Source organism: Nesoenas mayeri (assembly GCF_963082525.1).
Source record: "Nesoenas mayeri genome assembly, chromosome: 19".
Lineage (NCBI taxonomy): Eukaryota > Metazoa > Chordata > Aves > Columbiformes > Columbidae > Nesoenas > Nesoenas mayeri.
This window is the reverse complement of record NC_137568.1, coordinates 8,568,626-8,589,944: the sequence shown is the minus strand read 5'-3', so window position 1 is coordinate 8,589,944 and position 21,319 is coordinate 8,568,626. Positions and strand designations below refer to the sequence as shown.

Below are 21,319 nucleotides of genomic sequence, written 5' to 3'. Positions count from 1 at the left end.
TGCTTCAAGTCTCACTCAACCTGAACTTGAACGCTTCCAATGACAGGACATTTCCAAATTCTGTGGCCAGTCTGTTCCTGTGCCTCACCAGCCTCATCTTAAAAAATATCTCCCTTACATCCCAGCAGAATCTACCCTCTTCAGTTTGAAACCTTTGCCTCTTGTCCTGTTGCCACAGGCCTTGGGAAAGTCTTTCTCCATCTTTCTTAGAAGCATCCTTTATATATTGGAAGCCCGTAATGCGGTCTCCTCAAAGCCTTCTCACTTCCAGGCTGGACAGGCCCAGGTCTCTCAGCCTTTCTTCCTAGGACAGGTGTTTCAGTCCTCAGATGATTATTGTGAACCTTCTCTGCACCTGCTCTGGCAGGTCCATGTCTTTCTTGTACTGGGACCCCTGGAGCTGGCTACAGTACTCCAGGCAGGAGTCTCATGAGAATAGAGCAGAAGGGGCAAATCACCTCTCTCTGCAGGGCTGCTCTCAATCCAGTCACTCCCTTGGTATATACTGACGGTGGGATTTGCCTGACCTAGGTACAGGACCTTGCACTTAGCCTTCTAGAACTTCATCAGGTTCACATGGACCCACTCTTCAAGTCCATCAAGTTCCCTCTGGATGGCATCCATCGCACTGTTATATCAACAGTATCACTCAACTTGGTGTCATCTGCAAACTTGATGAGTGTGCACAGCCTACTATGCATGTTGTTAATGAAGACATCAAACCTTATTGATTAAAAAAAAATCCTTGTGTTACACCACTGATTTCCATTTGGACATTGAGCCTTTGACTGGAGCTCTTTGGATATGACCATCCAGTCAATCCCTTTTCCATCTATTAGCCCACCCATCAAAATCACAACTCTCCAATTTAGTGATGAGAATCTTGTAGTGCACCGTATCAAAGGCCTTACAGAAGTCCAGATAGATGGCATCAGTAGCTCTTCCTTTGTACACTGATGCAGTCACGCCACTGTAGAAGGCCACTGAATTAGCTAGGAAGTGGTGGAGGAGGTTGTCCCTTGACAGCACGTTTCTCTGGTTGAATACTAGCAGCATGAATGTATGCACTGGCTACTTCTTAAAGAAGAAACTGCAGTGGCAGTGGGGGTCTATTTGGAATTTCTAGGCTCAGCAGGAAAGTTGGCCACTGTCTGTTAACAGCTCTGCATTGATACCTTAGTCCTCAGGTACACACAATGGAAGCTAACATAAACAGTTAATGATGTGTGGGGGTGTTTTTTATGTGGTGGAGCAAAACATACCTTGAAAGGTGATTGCTGTCATTCCAGTAACAGTCAGGAAGGATACTGAAAGCAAGCAAAGTTGACATAGAAAAAGCCATCCCTGTGGGATTTGCAGCATGCTGGTGTTATTATCAGCCACGCTCTTTGGATTAGCAGAGCGTGCCTGTAGGGATCAGTGCACTCTGTGAATCACTGGTGGATCGTGTGACATGGAAGACGTAGCTTTAGGCTAATGTCTAGCAAGGCAGAATTGGTTGATGAGGTGCGAGCTACAGCAGAGGAGGGATGTCAGTGTGTCACCAAAGCATCCACAGTTCGTTCCTTCCTTCCTTCCTTCCTTCCTTCCTTCCTTCCTTCCTTCCTTCCTTCCTTCCTCCCTTCCTCCCTCCCTCCTTTCCTCCCTTCCTTCCTCCTACCCTTCCTCTCTTCATCCCTCCTTTGCTCCCACCTTCCCTCCTGCTGATTGGCATTGAGTCATATGGAACTAAATATGAGGAGTTCTTTCTCCAAACTAGCATAAAATGTCTACTCCATGTGTTTGTGCGTTATCTATTTAATATATATCCTATCACCGCATAGCCATGAAGAGACTGCCATGGCCTTTTGCCATCTCCTCATGCTGCTTCTCCACTCAGGGACCAATTTCTGCAGGTCTTCCCTGACCTCCTAGCAGGGGAAAGGGAATGTAATGCATTTTTCCTTTAGGGAGTTTGATTCACAGCATTTTCTATTGTTTGTCTCTTCTCTTTCCAGTGATGATCTCCTTACCTGGCTTCCTGCGGCCTGAAAAAGAATGAGCATCTGAGTGGAGAAGGACCAGACTGTCTAACTGGAAAGGTAAGCAGAGTGGCTGGTAGAACAGACCTGTCATTTCAGGATGGGCTGCACTTGAATGAGTGTCCGAGTTGTACAGCTACTCAGATGCCTATTACATTCTCAGCTAAACTCTCTGGAAACAACTGCTGCTGGGCAGTGGGTGCTGGCTGAGAAGGTGGGCTTCCAAATGCTCTTTCCATCACCCATCAAAGTCGCTGAAAGGCTCCTGCTATAGGGCGCATGAGGAAGGGAACAAGCCTCTTGTGAAAGAACAGGGAAGGAAATGGGTTGGAAACAAAGCAATGATGGTGATGTGGCACAGGATACCCAGCAGCCATAGTGTCAGGGTGCTCAAGCCTCTGTACCTTGGACTGATTTTATACTCCTGCTATGTCTCCTCTCTTAAGTCTCTGCGTTTGTTTAATTGGTCCTGCTAAGGTAGGCCACCCATGCACCAGATCAACTTTCTTACCTTTGGATTCATAATTCCTTGCACATTTGGTTTGTCTCTCTTTATTTTCTCTTTTGTTACAAATGCTGAGAAACGAGTGGATATTTTCACACATGCAGCACATCTGGAAGACCTTGCTCCACCTTGCTCCAATGGTCAATTCAGAGGCCATCTTTTTATATGTGATACTGTATTATATTTCCCCACGCATATAATTTTGTGATTTTAACTGTACTGACTTCTTCATGCTATTTAATGACACTCCTTACTCAGTGTCGTGAAAGCCTTCTGCATTTCTTAGGCACCAATCCTTGTCATTACTGTTTGGAATAGCATTATTTTGTTGGGTAAAATTGTGTTCTATCCTCTTCCACGTCTCTTCAGCTTGCTTTATCAATGACTTGAACAACACAGGCCCTAGCACAAATAACTTTTCTCTTTCATGCTGTGACTTTGAGGATTATTTATCTGAGAGAGAAGCTTCCTTCTTGTTGCATGGCTTCATCACTTCTATAATAGCCTTGGTAGAGATACCTGGCTGAAAGGTTTTGAAATGTCAGTTGACTTGGAAATCTCAGACCAAATGGATCTCCCTGTCCACATGCTCATCTACCCTTTCGAAGGTTTCTGTGGTGATTCACCTGTAAGGCTGACTTGACTTCAACGGAATACTTCCTTTGGAAGGATACAAACCACCTGTCCTCAACTCCCCATACCAGCTTTTCTGGACAACTGATCTACTCTACATGTATTAAAGGCATTGTCACAGATATGTCACTACTCTTCTCCAGTTTTAGTTCAAAGGGAGGTGAAACTCTTCATGGTGAATTAGGTGACAAACAGCAGTAGCATGACGTTGGCAGACAAAGGTAGTAAACCATAGCCATACCCAAAAGCTCATGATGACATAGACCTAACCAGTAAAATAAAAACTAACGAATACTGGTGCTCATGGTGCCTTTGCAAAGGAATCTACAGTCTTTATTTTCTAGACATTGACAGGATTACAATGACTAATTACAGAAGAAAGTGACTAAGAGGTTCACATTTTGTGCATCCCTCAGGTCACTTCGGTGCCTCATGACATCCTTACTCTTCCTCTTCTATCTTCTTGCCATGAAACTCCCGGCTCTTCACTCGGAGCTTGTTGACCTGCGACTCTGCAATGTCAGCCCGCTCCTCGGCTTCCTCCAGCTCGTGCTGGATCTTGCGGAACTTGGAGAGGCTGACATTGGACAGTTCCTCCTGTGCGGGGAGAGGGAGTTGGTGGTGAGGAGCCCAGGGCAGGGCTTTCACTCCTTTTGCAGCTCAGCCCTGTGTGGTGGTGGGACTTCTCAAGGGAAAGGCCCAGAGCTCCATTCCCTACCCACTGCTGCTTTGCACATAAGACTCACATAGACCTTCTCCTCCTCCCTTTTTCAAGACCCCACTAGGACAAGCTTCACCAGCAATTTGTCACTTCTGAGGAGCTAATTCATCACTTTGGTGTGTCATTTGGGTCTTTATTCTGCCACTATTTGCTGCCCAACTATCAGTGCACTTAATTAGGTTGACAACCTGAAGCGTTCTGTTGTTGTTTGAGAACAAAGATGGTGAATTTCTCAGTCAGTGGATGTTGCCCCTGGGTTTGTTTAGTCTGACCTCCTGTATAAAACAGGATGCAGAACTTCCCTACCTCATCCATAATCACAGGGTGCCCAGAACTCAGCAAGCCCCTTGACGCCATAGTGAAATGGTGTGACCAAAACTATTGCGCCTGGACAGTTTCTCTCATGCTTCTTTCCTTGTGTTCATACTCGTCTCAATGAGAGAGCTGTCCTGATGGAAGGTGGCTCTTACCCACTCTCGCAGAAATACTTACAGCCTCCTCAGCTTGTCTCTTGTAGGATTTCACCTTCATTTGCAGTTTGTCCACCAGATCCTGGAGCCTGAGAACATTCTTACGGTCTTCCTCCGACTAAGGCAGATGACAAAAATGAGAGAGAATGGATTATTTGCTTCCCACCACTCAAAGTTAACAATTCTCCTTGGGGAGGGGATGTGCAAAATTTGGTTTGCAGTGAGAAGACTGTCAGTCCAAAGAGACCTCCTGCCTTACCTGGTAGGTCAGCTCCTTCACCCTCCTCTCGTACTTGCGCACGCCCTTCACGGCTTCAGCGCTGCGCTTCTGCTCAGCATCAACCTCCGCTTCCAGCTCCCGCACCTGCGAGGACAAGCCCATCTTTGGAGCTTCCCTGATGGCTGCTTATGTGACATGTTCACTCACGTACAAAGAGCAGCCCTACGCACTCTGGCCTCCAGCTTCTGGATTTGCTTCTTGCCTCCCTTCAGGGCCAACTGCTCAGCCTCGTCCAGACGGTGCTGCAGGTCCTTCACCGTCTGGTCCAGGTTCTTCTTCATCCTCTCCAGGTGGGCGCTGGTGTCCTGCTCCTTCTTCAGCTCTTCTGCCATCATGGCTGCCTGATGAGAACAAAGGGTCAAGTCCGTTTAGGGGCTGGACACAGTTTGAAGGAGAATACATCCAGCATCAGCAATGAAAGGAGCCCCCAACTCACATCTGTGATGGCCTTCTTAGCCTTCTCTTCAGCATTGCGGGCTTCCTGGATCGTATCCTCCATTTCACTCTGAATTTGGGTAATGTCTGTTTCCAGCTTCTTCTTGGTGTTGATTAAGCTGGTGTTCTGTGTAAAGAGAAAGACATAATTTGTGCTGTTAGACCTAATGCCTCCACATGAAGAAATAAAAGTGTGAGTATGCGTTATGAAAGTCTTTAATGCAAGAGTCCTCTTTAGGGCCACAGCACCAAAGCAGACATGGGTAGCTGCCTAGACTGGCAATAACATTGTATGTCTTATCAAGTGTTTATATAGTAATCACTTACAAGCTGCATAGCAATCTCACTCTTTGTTATCCCTTTTTGAGGGGATTAGTTTCCAGTTGAGTGCCTGACCTGGGTATGGAGGAGCTGCACACGTTCGGTGGCATCCAGAAGCTCCTGCTCAGCCAGTTTCCGCGAACGCTCCGTCTGCTCCAGAGCTGCCCGTAGCTCCTCAACTTCAGCCTGCAACAGGTTTGCTCTGCGCTCCACCATGGCCACCTGCTCCTTCAGGTCCTCCTGTGTCCTCAGAGCATCATCCAAGTGTATCTGGGTATCCTGAGAAAGGGACAAGAGAAATTGCAGGGTGCCACTGTGTTCTTGGGTTCCAAAACTATTAGGGATGTCTTCTGTCATTCACTAGCTTTGCTGAACGGACCTTGAGCACTCCCTGGGTGTTTCTCAGGTTTTTCTGTGCCTCTGCAGCCACGCGGTTGGCATGGCTCAGCTGGATCTCCATTTCATTCAGGTCTCCCTCCATCTTCTTCTTCAGCCGCAGGGCTTCATTCCTGCTCCTGATCTCAGCATCCAGGGTGCCCTGCATGGACTCCACAATTCTGAGGTGGTTTCTCTTCAGCTGGTCAATCTCCTCATCTTTCTCTGCTATCTTCCTGTCAATCTCCGACTTCACTTGGTTGAGCTCAAGCTGGAGGCGCAGGATCTTCCCCTCTTCATGTTCCAGGGAGGCCTGGAAAAAGGCAGTGGGACAAGTGATTTAAACCATTGCTTGCTTCCCAAGTCATCACTTGAGCAGTACTTGAGCTCTGCAGATAACTACTGCCATACTTTGCATCTGGACACCATTTCTCAGCACCCTATGTACCTCAGCTTCCTCCAGGGAGGCTTGGAGTTCAGATTTCTCCTGCTCAACCTGCTTCTTGACTTTCTCCAGCTCATGAATCGCCTTTCCTCCCTCTGCAATCTGCTCCGTGAGGTCGGAAATCTCCTCTGTGGGAACAACCACCAATGGCATGGTCAGGCACAGAGCACAACGGGAAGGGCCCTGTCACACCAAGGTGACAGACATCCCTGCCCACCTGCAGGCACAGACCCATGTGCAGCGGTGCGTAGTGCTGGACAGGAGAAAGCCCTGCCAGGAGCAGAGGGCCGGGCACTTACGCTGCAAGTTCTTGTTCTCCCGCTTCAGCGTTTCCAGGTGGTCCAAGGACTCCTCATAGGCATTCTTCATCTTAAAGAGCTCCGTGCTGAGAGAGCGAGCCTCCTTCTGGGAGGCTTCCAGCTCAGCCTGTGTCTCCTCGTACTTCTGCTTCCATTCTGCCAGGATCTGAAGAGAAACCAGGTGTGAGTTTGGATGTGGCCATCAGGAGGGGATGCTCTGCCCAGAAACCCCAGGTCTGGAGCCCAAAAGACCTTGTCAAAGTTCTTCTGCTTCTTATCCAGAGCTGCACAGGCAGCATTTGATCGCTCCACATCAATCATCAGGTCCTCCACTTCATTCTGCAGCCTCTGCTTTGTCTTTTCCAGGGAGGCACATTTGGCATTCACAGCTTCAACATGTTCCTCTGCCTCCTGCAGGCGCTGTGCCAGCTTCTTCCTGGGAGGAGATCAGCACAGCTCCAGGTTAGAGCTTAAGGGTCTACTACATCTGTGTCATGACACCTTCTGAGTATCTGGCCTGTCCTAGCTGTTCTACTTCAAGGGCTGCATTTGTGTTTCCAATCTTCCCTTTTTTCCACAGCATGCTTTTCCTCTTCCTCCTTCTCTCCCCTTTACAGCAAAGATGGTCTATTCCTGCCTTGGTCCCACCACTGTTCTAACCCAAAGTTAGAGACTCCAGTTTCCCTTGACAGCCTCAGTCTTCTCCAGCCATTCAACATCCCACTTCCCACGTACTTGGCCTCCTCCAGCTCCTCCGTGCGCTGAATGGCGTCAGTCTCGTATTTGGTTCTCCACTGGGCCACTTCGCTGTTGGCCTTGGACAGCGCACGCTGCAGCTCCCCCTTGGCTTCCTGCTCCTCCTCATATTGTTCCCGGAGCAAGTCACAGTCGTGGCGAGCAGACTGCAGGGCGTGGGCCAGGGCGTTCTTGGCCTGTGGGAACATTGGGATTGGTAACCTGGATACTTGTCTTGAGATGATGCTTGACAGTGACACTGTCAAGAAACTATGAATGAAACTCAAATTAAGCAAATGCAAAGGTGTAAGCTCCTGGAGCCATCACCCATGTGTTCTGGAGGATCAGATGTCTTAGTGATAGGGGCTCTGGGAACAGTTATCTACTATTTCTTTAAGTGTTACTACATATGTTTCTGTATCCAGGTTTAGAGAGCATCGACAGATTCTCCCGAAAGCCTTTTTAATGACTACTTCCATCATCAAACTCATGACACTTCCTCTCCTCAGTAGCCTATGAGTTGGCGTATTTTCATTACTACAGTACTACACGTTTCTGGGTAAAGAATATTGAACCAGTCTGGATCAGACAGGATTCTCCAGATACTTTTGGGGGAGATGTAGACTGTGTACAGAAGGGTGCTTGCAGACCTTTATTTCTTCTTCTAGATGTCTCTTGAGTTCCTCAATCTGTTGGGTAAAGCCTTGCTTGCCCCTGGACAGCTGAGAAATCAGGGCATCCTTTTCTTCCACCTGCCGTGAATATTCACCTGGGAAGAGGAAATTGAGGAACGGTAACTAGACTAGCAATACTATGACAATTTCTGTCTGTAAACCCATTTGATCAGGAGTGGCCTGGAGAGGTTTTACCACTTGTCACACTGAACCCTGCAGTGCAGGTTGCTCAATTCTACCTCAGGAATGAGAATATCTCACCTGATTCTGTCTGCAGACGAGCTCTTTGAGTATTGAGGTCGTTGATCATGCGCTGATTCTGCTCCTCCTTTGTTTTAATCTCACTCAGCTGGTCTTCCAGAGTGCGGCACATCTTCTCCAGATTTGCCTAGGTAGAAACCACAAGGAAAAAAAAGGAGATCAACAGCTGCACTCATTATTCTAACAGCAGGGATATTTTTAATGAGAATGTGGCTGGTAGATGTAGGTTATGGGCCAGCCCCATGGACATTCTGTGCTCCAGTTCCATACCTTGGCCTTGGCGACAGACTCCATGTTACTGGCCAAGTCATCAATCTCCATCTTCAGCTCACTCTTCTCCTTCTCCAGCTTCTGCTTCACTCGCTGCAGGTTGTCGATCTGCTCCCCAAGCTCAGCTGTGCTGTCCGCGTGCTTCTTGCGCAGGGCGGCAGCCGTGGCTTCGTGCTGCAGCGTGGCCTCTTCCAGGTCGCGACGCATCTTCTGAAACTCGGCCTCACGCTTCTTGTTCATCTCAATCTGAGCTGCCGTAGCCCCTCCTGCTTCCTCCAGGCGCTCGCTGATCTCCTCTAGCTCCCTGGAGAGGTCAGCGCGATGCTTCTCGGCTTTTGCCCGAGAGGTTCGCTCGGCCTCAATTTCCTCCTCCAGTTCCTCAATACGGGCCTGTGGAACATTAGGGACCCTTCACACCCAGTCCCTCCTCCTACCTGACCTGAGACTGGGAGAGAGAGGGGAAGGAACAGAGACTTGCCTGAAGCTCCTTGATCTTCTTCTGTAATTGCATGCCCATTGCTTGCTCATCCTCGATCTTGCTCTGGATCTGGCTGATCTCAAAGTCTTTCCTGTGGGCAAATCAAACCATGTTAGAGATCAGGGAAAAAGACAAGTGTGACCAGCCCAGCACTCAGGTGTCCCACAGCTGCACTTACTTCTTCAGTTTCTCATCCAGCTGCTGCTTATCATTTTCCAAATCCATTATGCTGTCTTGGGCCAGCTTCAGGTCTCCTTCCAGTTTCCTCTTAGCTCTCTCAAGGTCCATGCGCAGTTTCTTCTCTTGCTCCAGGGACCCTTCCAGCTAAAAAGAACAAGACTCTCAGCTCATGACCAGTCAGGTATAACTCAATACCTGTCCTGTTCTTGATGGATGGCCGTGTGCTCACATCATCCACTTGCTGCTCCAGCTTGGTCTTGGCTTTGGTCAGCGTGTTGACTTTGTCCTCTTCTACTTGCAGGTCATCCAGTGTCTGCTGATGGGCCTCTTGGAGGGCTTTCTTCTCTTTTGTCAGCTTGGCAATGGTCTCGTCCAGGGCTGCCATCTCCTCTGTCAGGTTTTTCACCTGTTGATTTTAAGAAAGTGCTGAAAGTCTGTGTAGATGACTTGAATACTGATACAGTGATCTTTTCACTTTGCAGTCCTTAACCAGGAGCTTGTTTTTTATTTGGACTGCCTAGCTTCACCACTCTGATGCTCCAAAACTCACTTTGTTTTGAGGGTACCAAATGGGAGGCATCTCTCCCTTCATCCTTTATTTGACTCCCCGTGTGTGTACCTTGTTTTCAGTGGCATGTTTTTCCTTCTCCACTTTGGCCAACGTTAACTCGAGGTCATCAATATCTTTCTTCAGTTCTGAACATTCATCCTCCAGTTTCCTCTTCTTGGCTGTCAGCTCAGCATTAATTTCTTCCTCATCCTCAGCCCTCTCAGTCACCTCCTTAATTTTGGCTTCCAGCTGGATTTTGGTTTTGATGAGCTGGTCACATCTTTCCTCAGCATCAGCCAAACTATCTGCTTCCTGGTGGAGAGACACAGATTTTATGGGTTGTAATGTTTTGAAGTTTCTCTGCTCTCTCTTTTTTATCCCTGAGTAGGCACGCATTAATACAGGACCGACTGTGCCACGTGTCTATTGGGAAACCATTTTATCTGCTATCAACATTGATTCCAAATTTTTTGTGTCTCTTCAAATTGTCTCACAGAGAGTGTAGCTATGAGATATCTCCTGCACTCACAAACACAGCACAACACAAGAGTGGTCGCTTCAGTTACTAGTTTCAGCAGGAGAAAAGGCTTGGAGTCCTTTTTCCTGACAGGAGAAGCACTTAGTAGCTTTTTAATTGTCTCATTGAGAACCTTATACGGTTTGGGAAATGAAAGTTTTTCCATCTTATGAGAATAATTTAGTTGAGAAAGAAATTTATCACCTTTCTACATGCATTGAAATTGCTGAAAGACCAGCAGTGTCTTTGCCTTTGCTATCGGTCACCTCTGTGCCTTCTTTCCAGCCCCTGCCGAGCATTTACAGTGCTAACTAGTTGATCACTTCATTTGGTGTGAAGAAACTGCCTATTACTAATTGAGCTTGAATGGGATGTATCCATGTTTCTGAAAGTAATCATGGCTTCCCTAGTGTAGCTGTAAATACTGTATCCTTCTGAGCTTTGCCTTGACTCTGTTAGGCAGATACATGGTGATGAATGTTAAGTAGGTGGAGACATTTCCCTTCAGTTCAGAGCTCTCTGCTGTGGGTTACTTGTTGCCCAGTGTTACGTGGCTCTTTCCTCAGGCAGCAGGAACGTCAGGTCTCATGTGGGGCTGCCACGAGACTCACCATGCCCCTGCCAGTGCCTGTTTACGCAGTGTTAGAGTGTGCGATTTAGAACGTTTTCTACTACACATTATTCAGCCTCCTGTGAGTCCCTGCTCAGGGTGAGAAGTGTTCTGGCTGTGTGACATTACTTTCCCAGGGACAAATGAACAGTGATACTCACCGCCTGCACTTGGAGCTGCAGGTCATTTTTCTCCTGTAGTAGGGCCACCATTTTCTCCTCCAGCTCCTTCCTCTTTGCCTCTGACTTCGCAAGTTCTTCCTTGGTTTTCTCAAATTCTTCCTTCATGTTGGCCATCTCCTTCTCCGATTCTGCGCTCTTCAGCAAGGGCTTGATCTTGAAGAACAACTTCATCCAGGGCCAGTGCTTGACATTCATGAATGCACGAACATTATACTGGATACAGAAGATTGAGTCCCTGAAGTAAAATTCACATGGCTATTGCATACCATGCTGGCGGTGAATTTAGACTCAATTAGCCAAGTAGTATGAGAAAATGATATGTGAGTGAGAATTGATTACCTCCTCTCCACCATTTTCCGATACTCCACTCTCATCAGGTAGCCCCTGCACCTGGCTTGTATCATGGTCATAATCTCTGCTAGTTTCTCGTCTCTCATCTCCTCCAGCAGACCTATCAGCCCAGCTTTGAAGAACACCTTGAGAAAGGGAACGTTGTAACACATCAGTCTCAGGTAGTGCATAATAGAGGTGCACAGTGATGGAACACAAGACTTGTTTCTACCTTAGTGTGACCAAATCTATACTGGGTGTGGTCCACATCAATGGACCCAAGAAGCTTCTCTGAAGCCTTCTTGCTGTCCATGAACTGACCTTCTGGAATAGCACTTGCATTAAGCACTCTGTATCTGTAGGAGAAAGCAGAGCATGGAGAAATCCACATTACTGAAACCTGCACTGAGGCAGAGCCTCACAGCCTCCTCAGCAACAGCTGTCTGACTCAGTCATGTCATGTAGTAGGGACAGTGAAAGCACTTTTACCTTTGCTTGAAGTCAGCATACAGGACTCTGCTGGGGAATCCTTTCCTGCAAATTCGGATTCCTTCCAGCACGCCATTGCACCGCAGCTGATGCAGCACCAGCTCATGTTCCATGGCACCTAACAATACCACCATTAGTGACTTCTCCGTTGTTTGATACTCACCAGAAGAGCTTCTGGGTCTTTTTTTTCCCTCCTATTGGATCTGCTTACCTGGTGTTTTTGTTTCATTTGGGATGATGCATCGTACAAAATGGGGGTGAGTGCTGCGCAGATTTGTCATCAGCTTGTTTAAATTTTCCTGTGAGAGTATGAGATGAGGTTTAGATTCTAGCATGTAAACAGTGCATGCTTAGATAGGATCATTCATTGTCTTGACTTGTCAGAAATGCATGCATATTTTGGTGTAGACTTTCTTCAATAAATATGAATGAGAGTCTACTCTCACAGCAGTTCTACTCAATACCACTTTATTTTGTAGATTTTTTAAATAATGAGGTTTTGAATATTCCCTTACCCGGAAAAGGGCTGAGACAGTCTGGAAAGATGAACCCTTCTTCTTGCCACCCTTCTTGCCACCACCACCAGCCTCTGCAAAATTGAAGAAAATGACCAGATGCCTCTAACATTGTCTTTGAGATTCCACTTTGTACAATACAAACACATGGAAATGGATTTAACAGAGCTTACCTGCTTCCCCACCATAGTTCGCAAAGAGTAAGGCCAATGTCTTCAAGGATGATTTCTGGTACAACCCAATGACAGTTTCGTTCAGAGGGTCCTTGTTCTTCTCCAGCCAACCAGAGATGTTGTAGTCCACCGTGCCAGCGTAGTGCACCAGGGAGAAGTGAGCCTCAGCCTTGCCTTTGGCAGGCTTGGGCTTCTGGAAGTTGTTGGACTTGCCCAGATGTTGGTCATAGAGCTTGTTCTTGAAAGAGGTGTCAGTTGCCTTGGGGAACATGCACTCCTCTTCCAGGATGGAGAAGATGCCCATGGGCTGGAAAGTACCAAAAGAAGTGGTAGAGAAAGATGCTAATGATGGGAACCACATGCTATGAACATCAAAGTTAGCAGTGTGCTGCTGGAAGCATCTCAGCCTGCATAAGACCCTATGTTTATCAGGACTTGTTCTCAGTTAGGGAGCTTATTTCTGCCTTCTCTTACCTTCCTACAGCATCTTGTCATGGAACTTAAAGAATGTCTGTCTGATCTAGGTTAGAATTGGGAGGAGAACTGGAGGATATTTATTTTCCAAATTTCTGTGTGGAGTTCTGATTTGAAACTTCAGAGGAAAAAGAAAGGAGACTGACTCCAGTCTGTTTTAAACAAGTGTGTTGGTGCAAGTCCAGGTTATATTTCCCATGCTTGAAGAGCAGGCAATGAAGGATTGATGACACAGGTTTGAATTTCCTCATTCCTCTTTGCCAGACTAGAACAAGTTTCAGTGCAAAATGTTTTGTTTAACTGGCATTGACTGTCTGACTGTGAGTTCTTTCTGAGCTGAATCTCAGAAACAGAAACATCACCAAACTCCAAAATACATTGCACACTTGTAAGGAAAAGGTACCTTCTCAATGAGCTCAATGCAGGCAGCCAGGTCCATCCCAAAGTCAATGAACTCCCATTCAATTCCCTCCTTCTTGTACTCCTCCTGCTCCAGCACGAACATGTGGTGGTTGAAGAACTGTTGCAGTTTCTCATTGGTGAAGTTGATGCACAGCTGCTCAAAGCTGTTGAACTGCCCAAAGCAAGGAGAGGTTGTCAAGGTGTGGCAAACACCACAGGTGTTTGCTAGTGTTCTGGTGCTGGTTGATGTTCCCCAGCTGAAACAACACTCCTAATCATACTGTAACAGCATCTGTTTCCTTAGCAGGACTTCTATTCTAAAATTTGCTGTACATAAAGGATTTTATTATTATCACTTGTGAAATCAAGTTACTGTAACACTTCTTTTTTTACTGTGCTACTCAAAAGCAGACCCATCAGTAACCTTAGCTGCAGCATTGTGCAGGTGTCCCATTGTGCAGGGTTTCTCTGCTGTGCCACTGAAGTCCTAACATCATGACTCCAGTCACAACACAGGAAACATGCTGGGAACTTTCCCACAGCACTGCCCTTTGCTCTTCTAAGAGCATCCACACCTTTGGCCCAGGTCTCTCTGAGCCTTAGTCCTAGAGCTGTCTCTTTGTTTGCTAAGCCTAAGACATTTACAAGCTCGGAGACCTTTGAGACCATTTGTCAGAAAGCAGAGCTTTTTCTACCTGTTGACAATGTTAGAATCAAGGTGTTTGTTAGTAAAGCCATTTGAGGGTACTACTGCGACAGAGAAGAAGGATAGGTTCTAGAAATCTGCAGATAAGGGGGATAAAACTCTGAATCTTCTTAAAAAGAAGTGTGTTTTGTAATCCTCATGACCCTTCCCTTGCCCTCCCTTGACCATGCTGCCAAGTCCTTGTTCCTTACATCAAAGATCTCAAAGCCAGCAATGTCCAGGACACCAATGAAGTACTGTCTGGGCTGCTTGGTATCCAGCTGTTGGTTGATACGAATAACCATCCACAAGAACATCTTCTCAAAGACAGCTTTTGCCAGGGCACCTACTGCGTTGTTCACCTAAAGCAGAAAAGAAAGGACTGCAGTTACATCCTGGAGTCAAAGAAGAATGCTCCAGCAGACCTGTTGGAAAAGTGGCTTTGCAGAGAAGGACCTCAAAGTCCTAGTGAACAATATTTCATGGCCATGTAAGCAAATGGTATCCTGGGGCTCATTAAGAACAGTATGGAGAGCAGGTTGAGGGAGTTCTGTCTGTTCAGCCTGGAGAAAAAATGATTGAGAGGGGATCTTGTCAATGCTTACAAATATCTCCAGTGTGGGTGTCAAGATGAGATTGAGGGAGACTATCCTCTCCCTGTACTCTGCCCTCATGAGGCCACAGCTGAGGTACAATGAGAGAGTCCAGTGCAGGGCTACAAAGATGGTGAGGGAACTGGAACATCTTTCTTAAGAGGAAAAGCTGAAAGAGCTGTGTCTGTTCAGCCTGAAGAAAATATGACTGAGAGGACATCTCATCAATGCTTACAAATATCTCCAGGGTGGGTGTCAAGATGATGGGACCAGACTCTTTTTTGTGGTGCCCAATGATAGCATAAGGGGTTACAGGAACAGACTGAAACACAGGAGGTTACATCTGAATATGAGGAGAAACTTTTTTCCTTTAGTTGTGTCAGAGCACAGGTACAGGCTGCCCAGAGCGAGTGTGGAGTCTCCTTCTCTGGAGACATTCAAACCTACCTGGACCGACCTGTGTGATCTGCTCTGGTGACTCTGCGTTAGCAGGGGGGTTGGACTGGGGGATCTACAGACGTCCCTTCCAAACCCAATCACTCTGTGAAGAGCTCGTTCAAGCCAAGGATTTTCAGCCTTCAGATTTTACCTGTTCCACAGTTTGACCTTTGGTCACATATTCATTCCCAACTTTGACTCGGGGATAACACAGGGCTTTGAGCAATTCAGCTGAGTTCAGGCCCATCAGGTAGGCAGCCTTGTCAGCCACTAGAGAGGGGGGGAAAGAAAGAGAAACATTTAATTTTGGATAATGTCTAGAATTTGGTCGGTGTGGACAGGTCTTCCATTCATGTTCTAGAAACGGAAAAGCATTGGTCTGCTCTCAAACAGAACGTCTGGAAAGCAATGTAAATCAGGAAGCTAATGATGGCCTTCTTGGAAAGCAGGTGTTTGGAGAGAGAGAGATCCTGTGTTGAAGCTCGCCCTATCAGGCTGTGTGTATTTGAGGAGTATTCATCGGAAAGATTATGGTATTTCCTACAAGCAGGGAAGCACCTCTGCAGTTAGACAGACAGTGAACAAAGGTGCTTTTCCTCAGCATTCTATGTTGCAACTCAGGCCAACAAAGGCCTCTCTTTGGAGGTTAACATATCTTCTCTGCAAGCAAAGAAGTTCTTTGAACAAGTCCATTGCTCATTCTGCTGGTACCTTCTGTGCCATCAGGCTCTGCCTGCTCCTCTCGTTGTTTCTGCTTGAACTTCAGATTCCCATAGTGCATGACGGCCCCTGTCAGCTTGTAGATGGCAGTCTTTTCATCAGCAGTGAAGCCCAGGATGTCAATGGCACTCTGCAGTCAAAACAATGAAGTAAGAATATTGCCTAAAATCCTTAACAATCACAGCAAAAATATTTCTTTCAAGTACTTACATCTGTAGCCATCAGTTCCTCCTGGTCATCAATGCTGGGAACAGTGACCTCACCTTGACTCACATAGTGGAAATCAAAAGGGTTGGTGGTGATGAGGAGCATGTCTGAAAGCAGGAAGAGGCAAGACACACGTTTTGTCAAGCAGGTAATAGGGTGAACTGTTGCTCAGCAATCATCCTCAAAAAGTCATAACGATCTTTCCTACCAATTAGCTCCGGCTTCTTGTTGGACATGATCTGATAGAAGATGTGGTAGCTTCTTTCTGCAGGGAGCTGGAAAGTGACTCTGGACTTCTCCAGCAGATCTGGCAAGGAAGGCAGAAGAGTCAGGCACAGGAATGCACATGGAGGTGGGAATTTGGGGAGGAATGGGATCAGGCCAGGAGAGTCTCTTACAAGTTTCAATGTCTGCAGAAGCCAGTTTGCCCGTGGCTCCAAAGTGGATTCTGATGAATTTGCCCTGTTAAGGAGAAGCAGCAGCATTTCAGCCTTTTTGGCTCTTCTGACATCTACGTTATGTGGGATACTGCCAGGGCCATCACTTGTCTTGGAATGAGCGGGAGAGATTCTGTCCAAAGCAACAACTTACAAAGCGTGAGGAGTTGTCGTTCCTCACGGTCTTGGCGTTTCCAAAGGCCTCCAGCAGTGGGTTGGCGCTGATGATTTGATCCTCAAGCGTTCCCTGCAGGATGATAGATATTGCTGGTTATCCTTTCCAAAAATCATGTCAGGAATGGAGAAAAGCTTTGACTAAGCCAGCATCTATTAATTTACCTGCATTTTGCCGGGCTCTTCCTTCTTCTTCTCCCCACTGGCTGCAATTGTTGCAAAGTACTGGATGACACGCTTGGTGTTCACAGTCTTCCCTGCACCGGATTCTCCGCTGTCAAAGCAAAGAGAGAAGCAGAGAGCGTGTGGTCAGGCAGGAGATCCCCTGGCACCGGGCAGCCGTGCAGGGACCCAGCAGGGAGTGTACGTACGTGATCAGGATCGACTGGTTCTCGCGATCTGTGAGAGGAGGAAACAAATATATTATTAATATGTATTATGAACAGCCTGGGTAAAAGTATCTGTGGGACTTTTTGAATATATACTAGCAGATATGCCATAAGCCCTACTTCCTTTTGAAGATTTTAAAGTTTAGAGCTGTAGCTGGGAAGCTGACATGTCAACACTGATGTGGATTTCAGGTGTAGTTTATGCACTTCTTTTCTGGATATTCTCTTCATATCAAGCTGTTCATTGTCTTCATGAATATTACTCCAACTGAGGAGTATTTTTGTAGAACTACCAAGTAGCTGAACTATCTGTAAGATAAACTGAACTACAGCAGGTCAAATCAGAAAACCTGTCATGATTTCCAGATCAGATAAAATATTTTGAACAGCAGACGTCCCAGAATAGATTCCAGTGAGACTTTGTTCATAAAATCATTGCACTATGAAAACTTCAAAAAAAAAAAAAAAAAAATTACCATGTCTTCATTTTTCTTAACCACTTGTTTTTGAACCTTCTCAATTTTATAGCTGGTCATGAATACAAGCTTAAAAGTTATGCTAAGAATCGCTGTTTTATCAACTGTAATGAAGATCTTTGTTGACCTTTATTAAAAAAAAAAAAATCAGCAGTTTTGGAAGGCAAGATTTCCCCTTAAATAAAAGCATATTTTTTAAATTTTCATAAGTCACATATATTCACATGACTAGTAATTGCTTTGTTTAGAAATTGCTGGCAATTTGCCTGATACAAAAAGCCAGAATACTGGTATGCCATTCTTGAAAACTCCATCACAACTTTTTTAAAAGCAATTGCCATTTTCCAGGCAATTTTCAGTGAGTATTTATGATAGGTAGCGTTCCAATGAAATGCCTGGCTTAATTCTGTCCTGGTAGTGTTTATTTTAATGTTGGGGTTTTTTTTAAGGACACTTCAGTTCGAAGTTCCTCTGATGAATCCCACTATGAGGAGGAATTCCAGAAATTAACCATTTATTTGTTCTGATATGACCTTATATTTTTCAAGTTGTCATTTTAAAGTTTTGCTGTGTCAGTACAGACTGTACAGACTCATTTAAAACCATTCTACTCCATATGTATTTGAAAAAGAAATAACCATTTATGTATGCTACAAGCTGTTCTCAAACCCCTAATTTTGAAGGCCTTCTCGAGTATTCTGAGTTAATAGCCAGAGTTATATTTTGAAGAAAGTCTGCATGTGTTTAATAACATACCTTAATAGGCTACCTAGCTGGAATTGCTTCCAGAGAAAGTGCTTTTTACCACATGGCTTGCATCTGTTTTGTGCTTCTAGGAAGGTGTTTCCCAATAATCTGCATGCAGTCTGAAGAGACTAAGCCATTAGGTAACTATCTCCCAGTGGAAAAGTCTGGGTTTGCATTCACCAAGTTCCTGCACATCTCATGGAGGTGTCAGCATGAGTAAACGTAAGATGACTTACAGAAATACTGCCATAAGACACAATAACCAAACATCAGTGTATTATCGTTAAATTTTCATAGTATTCTCTTCCAATTAATCTTCTTACCGCTCTGAATACTACACTATTAAATACACTATATGGAAAAGAAGGAGGAAATAAGGTTTATATTAACAAACAAAAATACACCTCTTGTTTAATCATGTTAAAAGTTTTCACTACATTTCCTTCTTATAGCTTTCATTTATATTTATGAATGAAAAAGAATGGTTTCTGAGGTGGAGGAGGAAGTATCAATTATTCACTCTAATGTCTAAGACTGCTTCCTTAGTTTTCATAAAACTACCACAGGAAGCATTGGCTTCAATATTGAATCTCTGTTCCCTTTACATCAAATCTTATTTTCAGAACTCCACCCTAGCTACTTTCAGTCTTGCAAAGCAAATCATTCAAAGAACAATTCTCTCAACTAGGAAGAAAACAGAAAATTTGAAGTTTATCCCAATTTCTGTGAAGGGAAATCTGACAGTGTATTCAGTGATAAACCATATGCTCCCAAATATCCTGCTCAGTAAATTCTGACATTGATTGTTAGAAACATGATCTCAATTATAGTGTCCAGTAAAGAGAATTTTTCCAGCAATCAGAGAACATCCACCCTCCCAACACTATTTAGCTGAACTATTTTGCAATTCAAAGGTTTTTTTTCTCTCACTCTGCAAGTGTTCACAGCTAAATAATTTTAAAGAAAACCAAACCACTCACCAGTCAACATGAACTGATAGGCGTTGTCAGAGATGGAGAAGATGTGTGGAGGGGCCTCACTGCGCTTCTTGCCTCTGTAGGCCAACACCACCTCCGGGTTGTACACCGGCAGCCACTTGTAGGGGTTGACGGTGACGCAGAAGAGACCCGAGTAGGTCTGCGAGGAAGGGACACAGCACGTTGCCTTCCCCTGAGCCTGGCAGAGCAGTTCTCCCAGCTCCCCAAAGGAAGACTGCTGCGGGTACTTACGTAGATCATCCAGGCTGCATAACGCTCTTTGAGGTTGTACAGCACAGCGGGTTCGTGGAGGTGGGTCATCATGGCCATGTCCTCCACTTTATCGTACTTGGGAGGGTTCATGGAGAAGATTTGATCTTCCTTCACGGTCAGAGTCTGTCAAGAAAGAGAAACTGATATATGTCAGCTAAGAGCCCAGAGTGGGAATTAAATTGTGTTCTCAAGCCTTGCATTTTCCTCACCTCTCCAGCTTCGGTCTGGACAGTGACCTTCCCTGATTCCCTACTCTGGATTGTCCCTTTCACAAAGGATTCCTTAGGATGCACCACAAAGACAGATGACTTGGCATCAAAAGGCTTGTTCTGGGCCTCGATTCTCTCCTTTTCTGACTTTCGGAGGTAAGGAGCTGCCTCCCCAAAGGCAGCCATCTCAGCATCCGCAGAACTCATGTCTGCACTTTATTGAAGGCACGTCAGCAGAAAAGATTCTGGGAGAAAAGATACGTAGCATCAGCAATCTTAATGTACTTTGTTTGCAAGGAGACCTTTTCTAATGATTCAAAATTAAAAGTAACTTTCTATAAACTGCTGTTATTTATTTTGTGACACTGTACAAATCATAAACACAATAACAACAAAAAAATTTGTATGTGTATAAAATATAGAAATGCCTTGAAAGCAGATGGAAAAACTTATTTAGAATACAATTTCATAGATAAGAATACACTGCACAATATTCAATAAAGGGGGATGAGTAATTTCAACAAATCACTACACCCTGCACACTCACCTTGAAGCTTTTCTAGGAGACAGGGCAGAGCACTGCAGACACACTTTTATAGAGTCTGCTTGGCAGATGCTTTAGATTCCTGCTCTTTCTTCAGTCAAAAAATTTTTTGGCAAACATTCTTTGGCAAAACATTGTCTGGCAAACTTAACTAAGGGCATAATTGTCATTTGATTTGACCAGATATATTTAGAAATGTTTTGTATCTTACCAATGATATGAATGTATTGACTATAAATAATATGACAAGAGACTGAAGGAGAGAATCTCAATTAGTCAAGGCACTTAGAGAACTTGGATGTGGGAATTATGGATTCCATAGCTGCATTTCTAGTCATTTCCTCCTGCATGTCTGTTCTGCAACTCTTCCAGATGATTATGGAGATGACATTAGTGCTTGATATTCTGGGGTTAATGAAGAAATGCATTACAGCAGGAGATAAACTGTGTGAATAATTGGAAACATTCTTGTTAAATGAATTTAACTCTTATGTTCATCTAATATTTGAAATGAGAGAAACAAAATTTATTAAACTCCTGCATATGAACATCTTGGGAACTGACATGCAGCCCAAGACAAAGAAAAAAATCACATTCTCTTTTTTAGAGGTAGCAAAGCAGTCCTGTGCAGTGCTGGAGCCCTGAGAAAGAGGAAATTTTCTGAGAGTCCTGGGGAGTGACTGATCTAGTTCTAGGAAAAGGGCACTGTCACTTGAGCTGCTTTAAACACTGTCAGATCTAAACACGCCCTTCTCCTGGTCATTGGCACTTGGTTATTAAAAGAGCTCAGTGGATAAAGCTTGGTGAATAATGCAGGGGCAAGGTCAAGAAAATCATGCCTGTGATCCAAGGTAATATCCAGTGCCAAAGCACGGGCCTGTGCATGAAGAGCTTGTTCCAAGGAGGGCTCTGGCACTGCAGCACCCACTTCTCTGAGTACAAACCCGGAGCTCCCCCTTGGGCTCCGTACACAGGGCATGGGGAAGCTGATGGAAAGAGGGGCCCAGAAGCAACCAGTGGGAAAAGATGAGCACAGGGGGGCATCTGAAGTCAGTCCTGCCTCTCTGGGCAATCTCTGACTCCCATGGACAGGCAGAAGTTGGAG

The 21,319-nt window shown here is 45.4% G+C and overlaps 1 protein-coding gene across 1 annotated transcript; it reads right to left on the bottom strand.

Moving 5' to 3' along the window:
* Positions 1-3,600: 3,600 nt before the first annotated feature.
* Positions 3,601-19,877, bottom strand: LOC308047741 (myosin heavy chain, skeletal muscle, adult-like; the record flags this gene model as incomplete). Its single annotated transcript, XM_080356439.1, has 38 exons — positions 3,601-3,756; positions 4,373-4,468; positions 4,610-4,714; positions 4,801-4,971; positions 5,067-5,192; positions 5,462-5,665; positions 5,766-6,074; positions 6,210-6,334; positions 6,506-6,671; positions 6,758-6,941; positions 7,241-7,437; positions 7,891-8,009; positions 8,176-8,302; positions 8,446-8,835; positions 8,924-9,014; positions 9,102-9,247; positions 9,333-9,509; positions 9,723-9,965; positions 10,942-11,197; positions 11,302-11,438; positions 11,525-11,648; positions 11,782-11,899; positions 11,993-12,080; positions 12,297-12,370; positions 12,470-12,776; positions 13,347-13,517; positions 14,243-14,392; positions 15,213-15,331; positions 15,773-15,911; positions 15,992-16,095; positions 16,197-16,295; positions 16,387-16,450; positions 16,580-16,672; positions 16,765-16,873; positions 16,971-16,998; positions 19,192-19,348; positions 19,441-19,584; positions 19,671-19,877. 38 exons carry the CDS (start codon positions 19,875-19,877, stop codon positions 3,601-3,603), a joined length of 5,820 nt encoding a protein of 1,939 aa, XP_080212565.1.
* Positions 19,878-21,319: the final 1,442 nt, after the last annotated feature.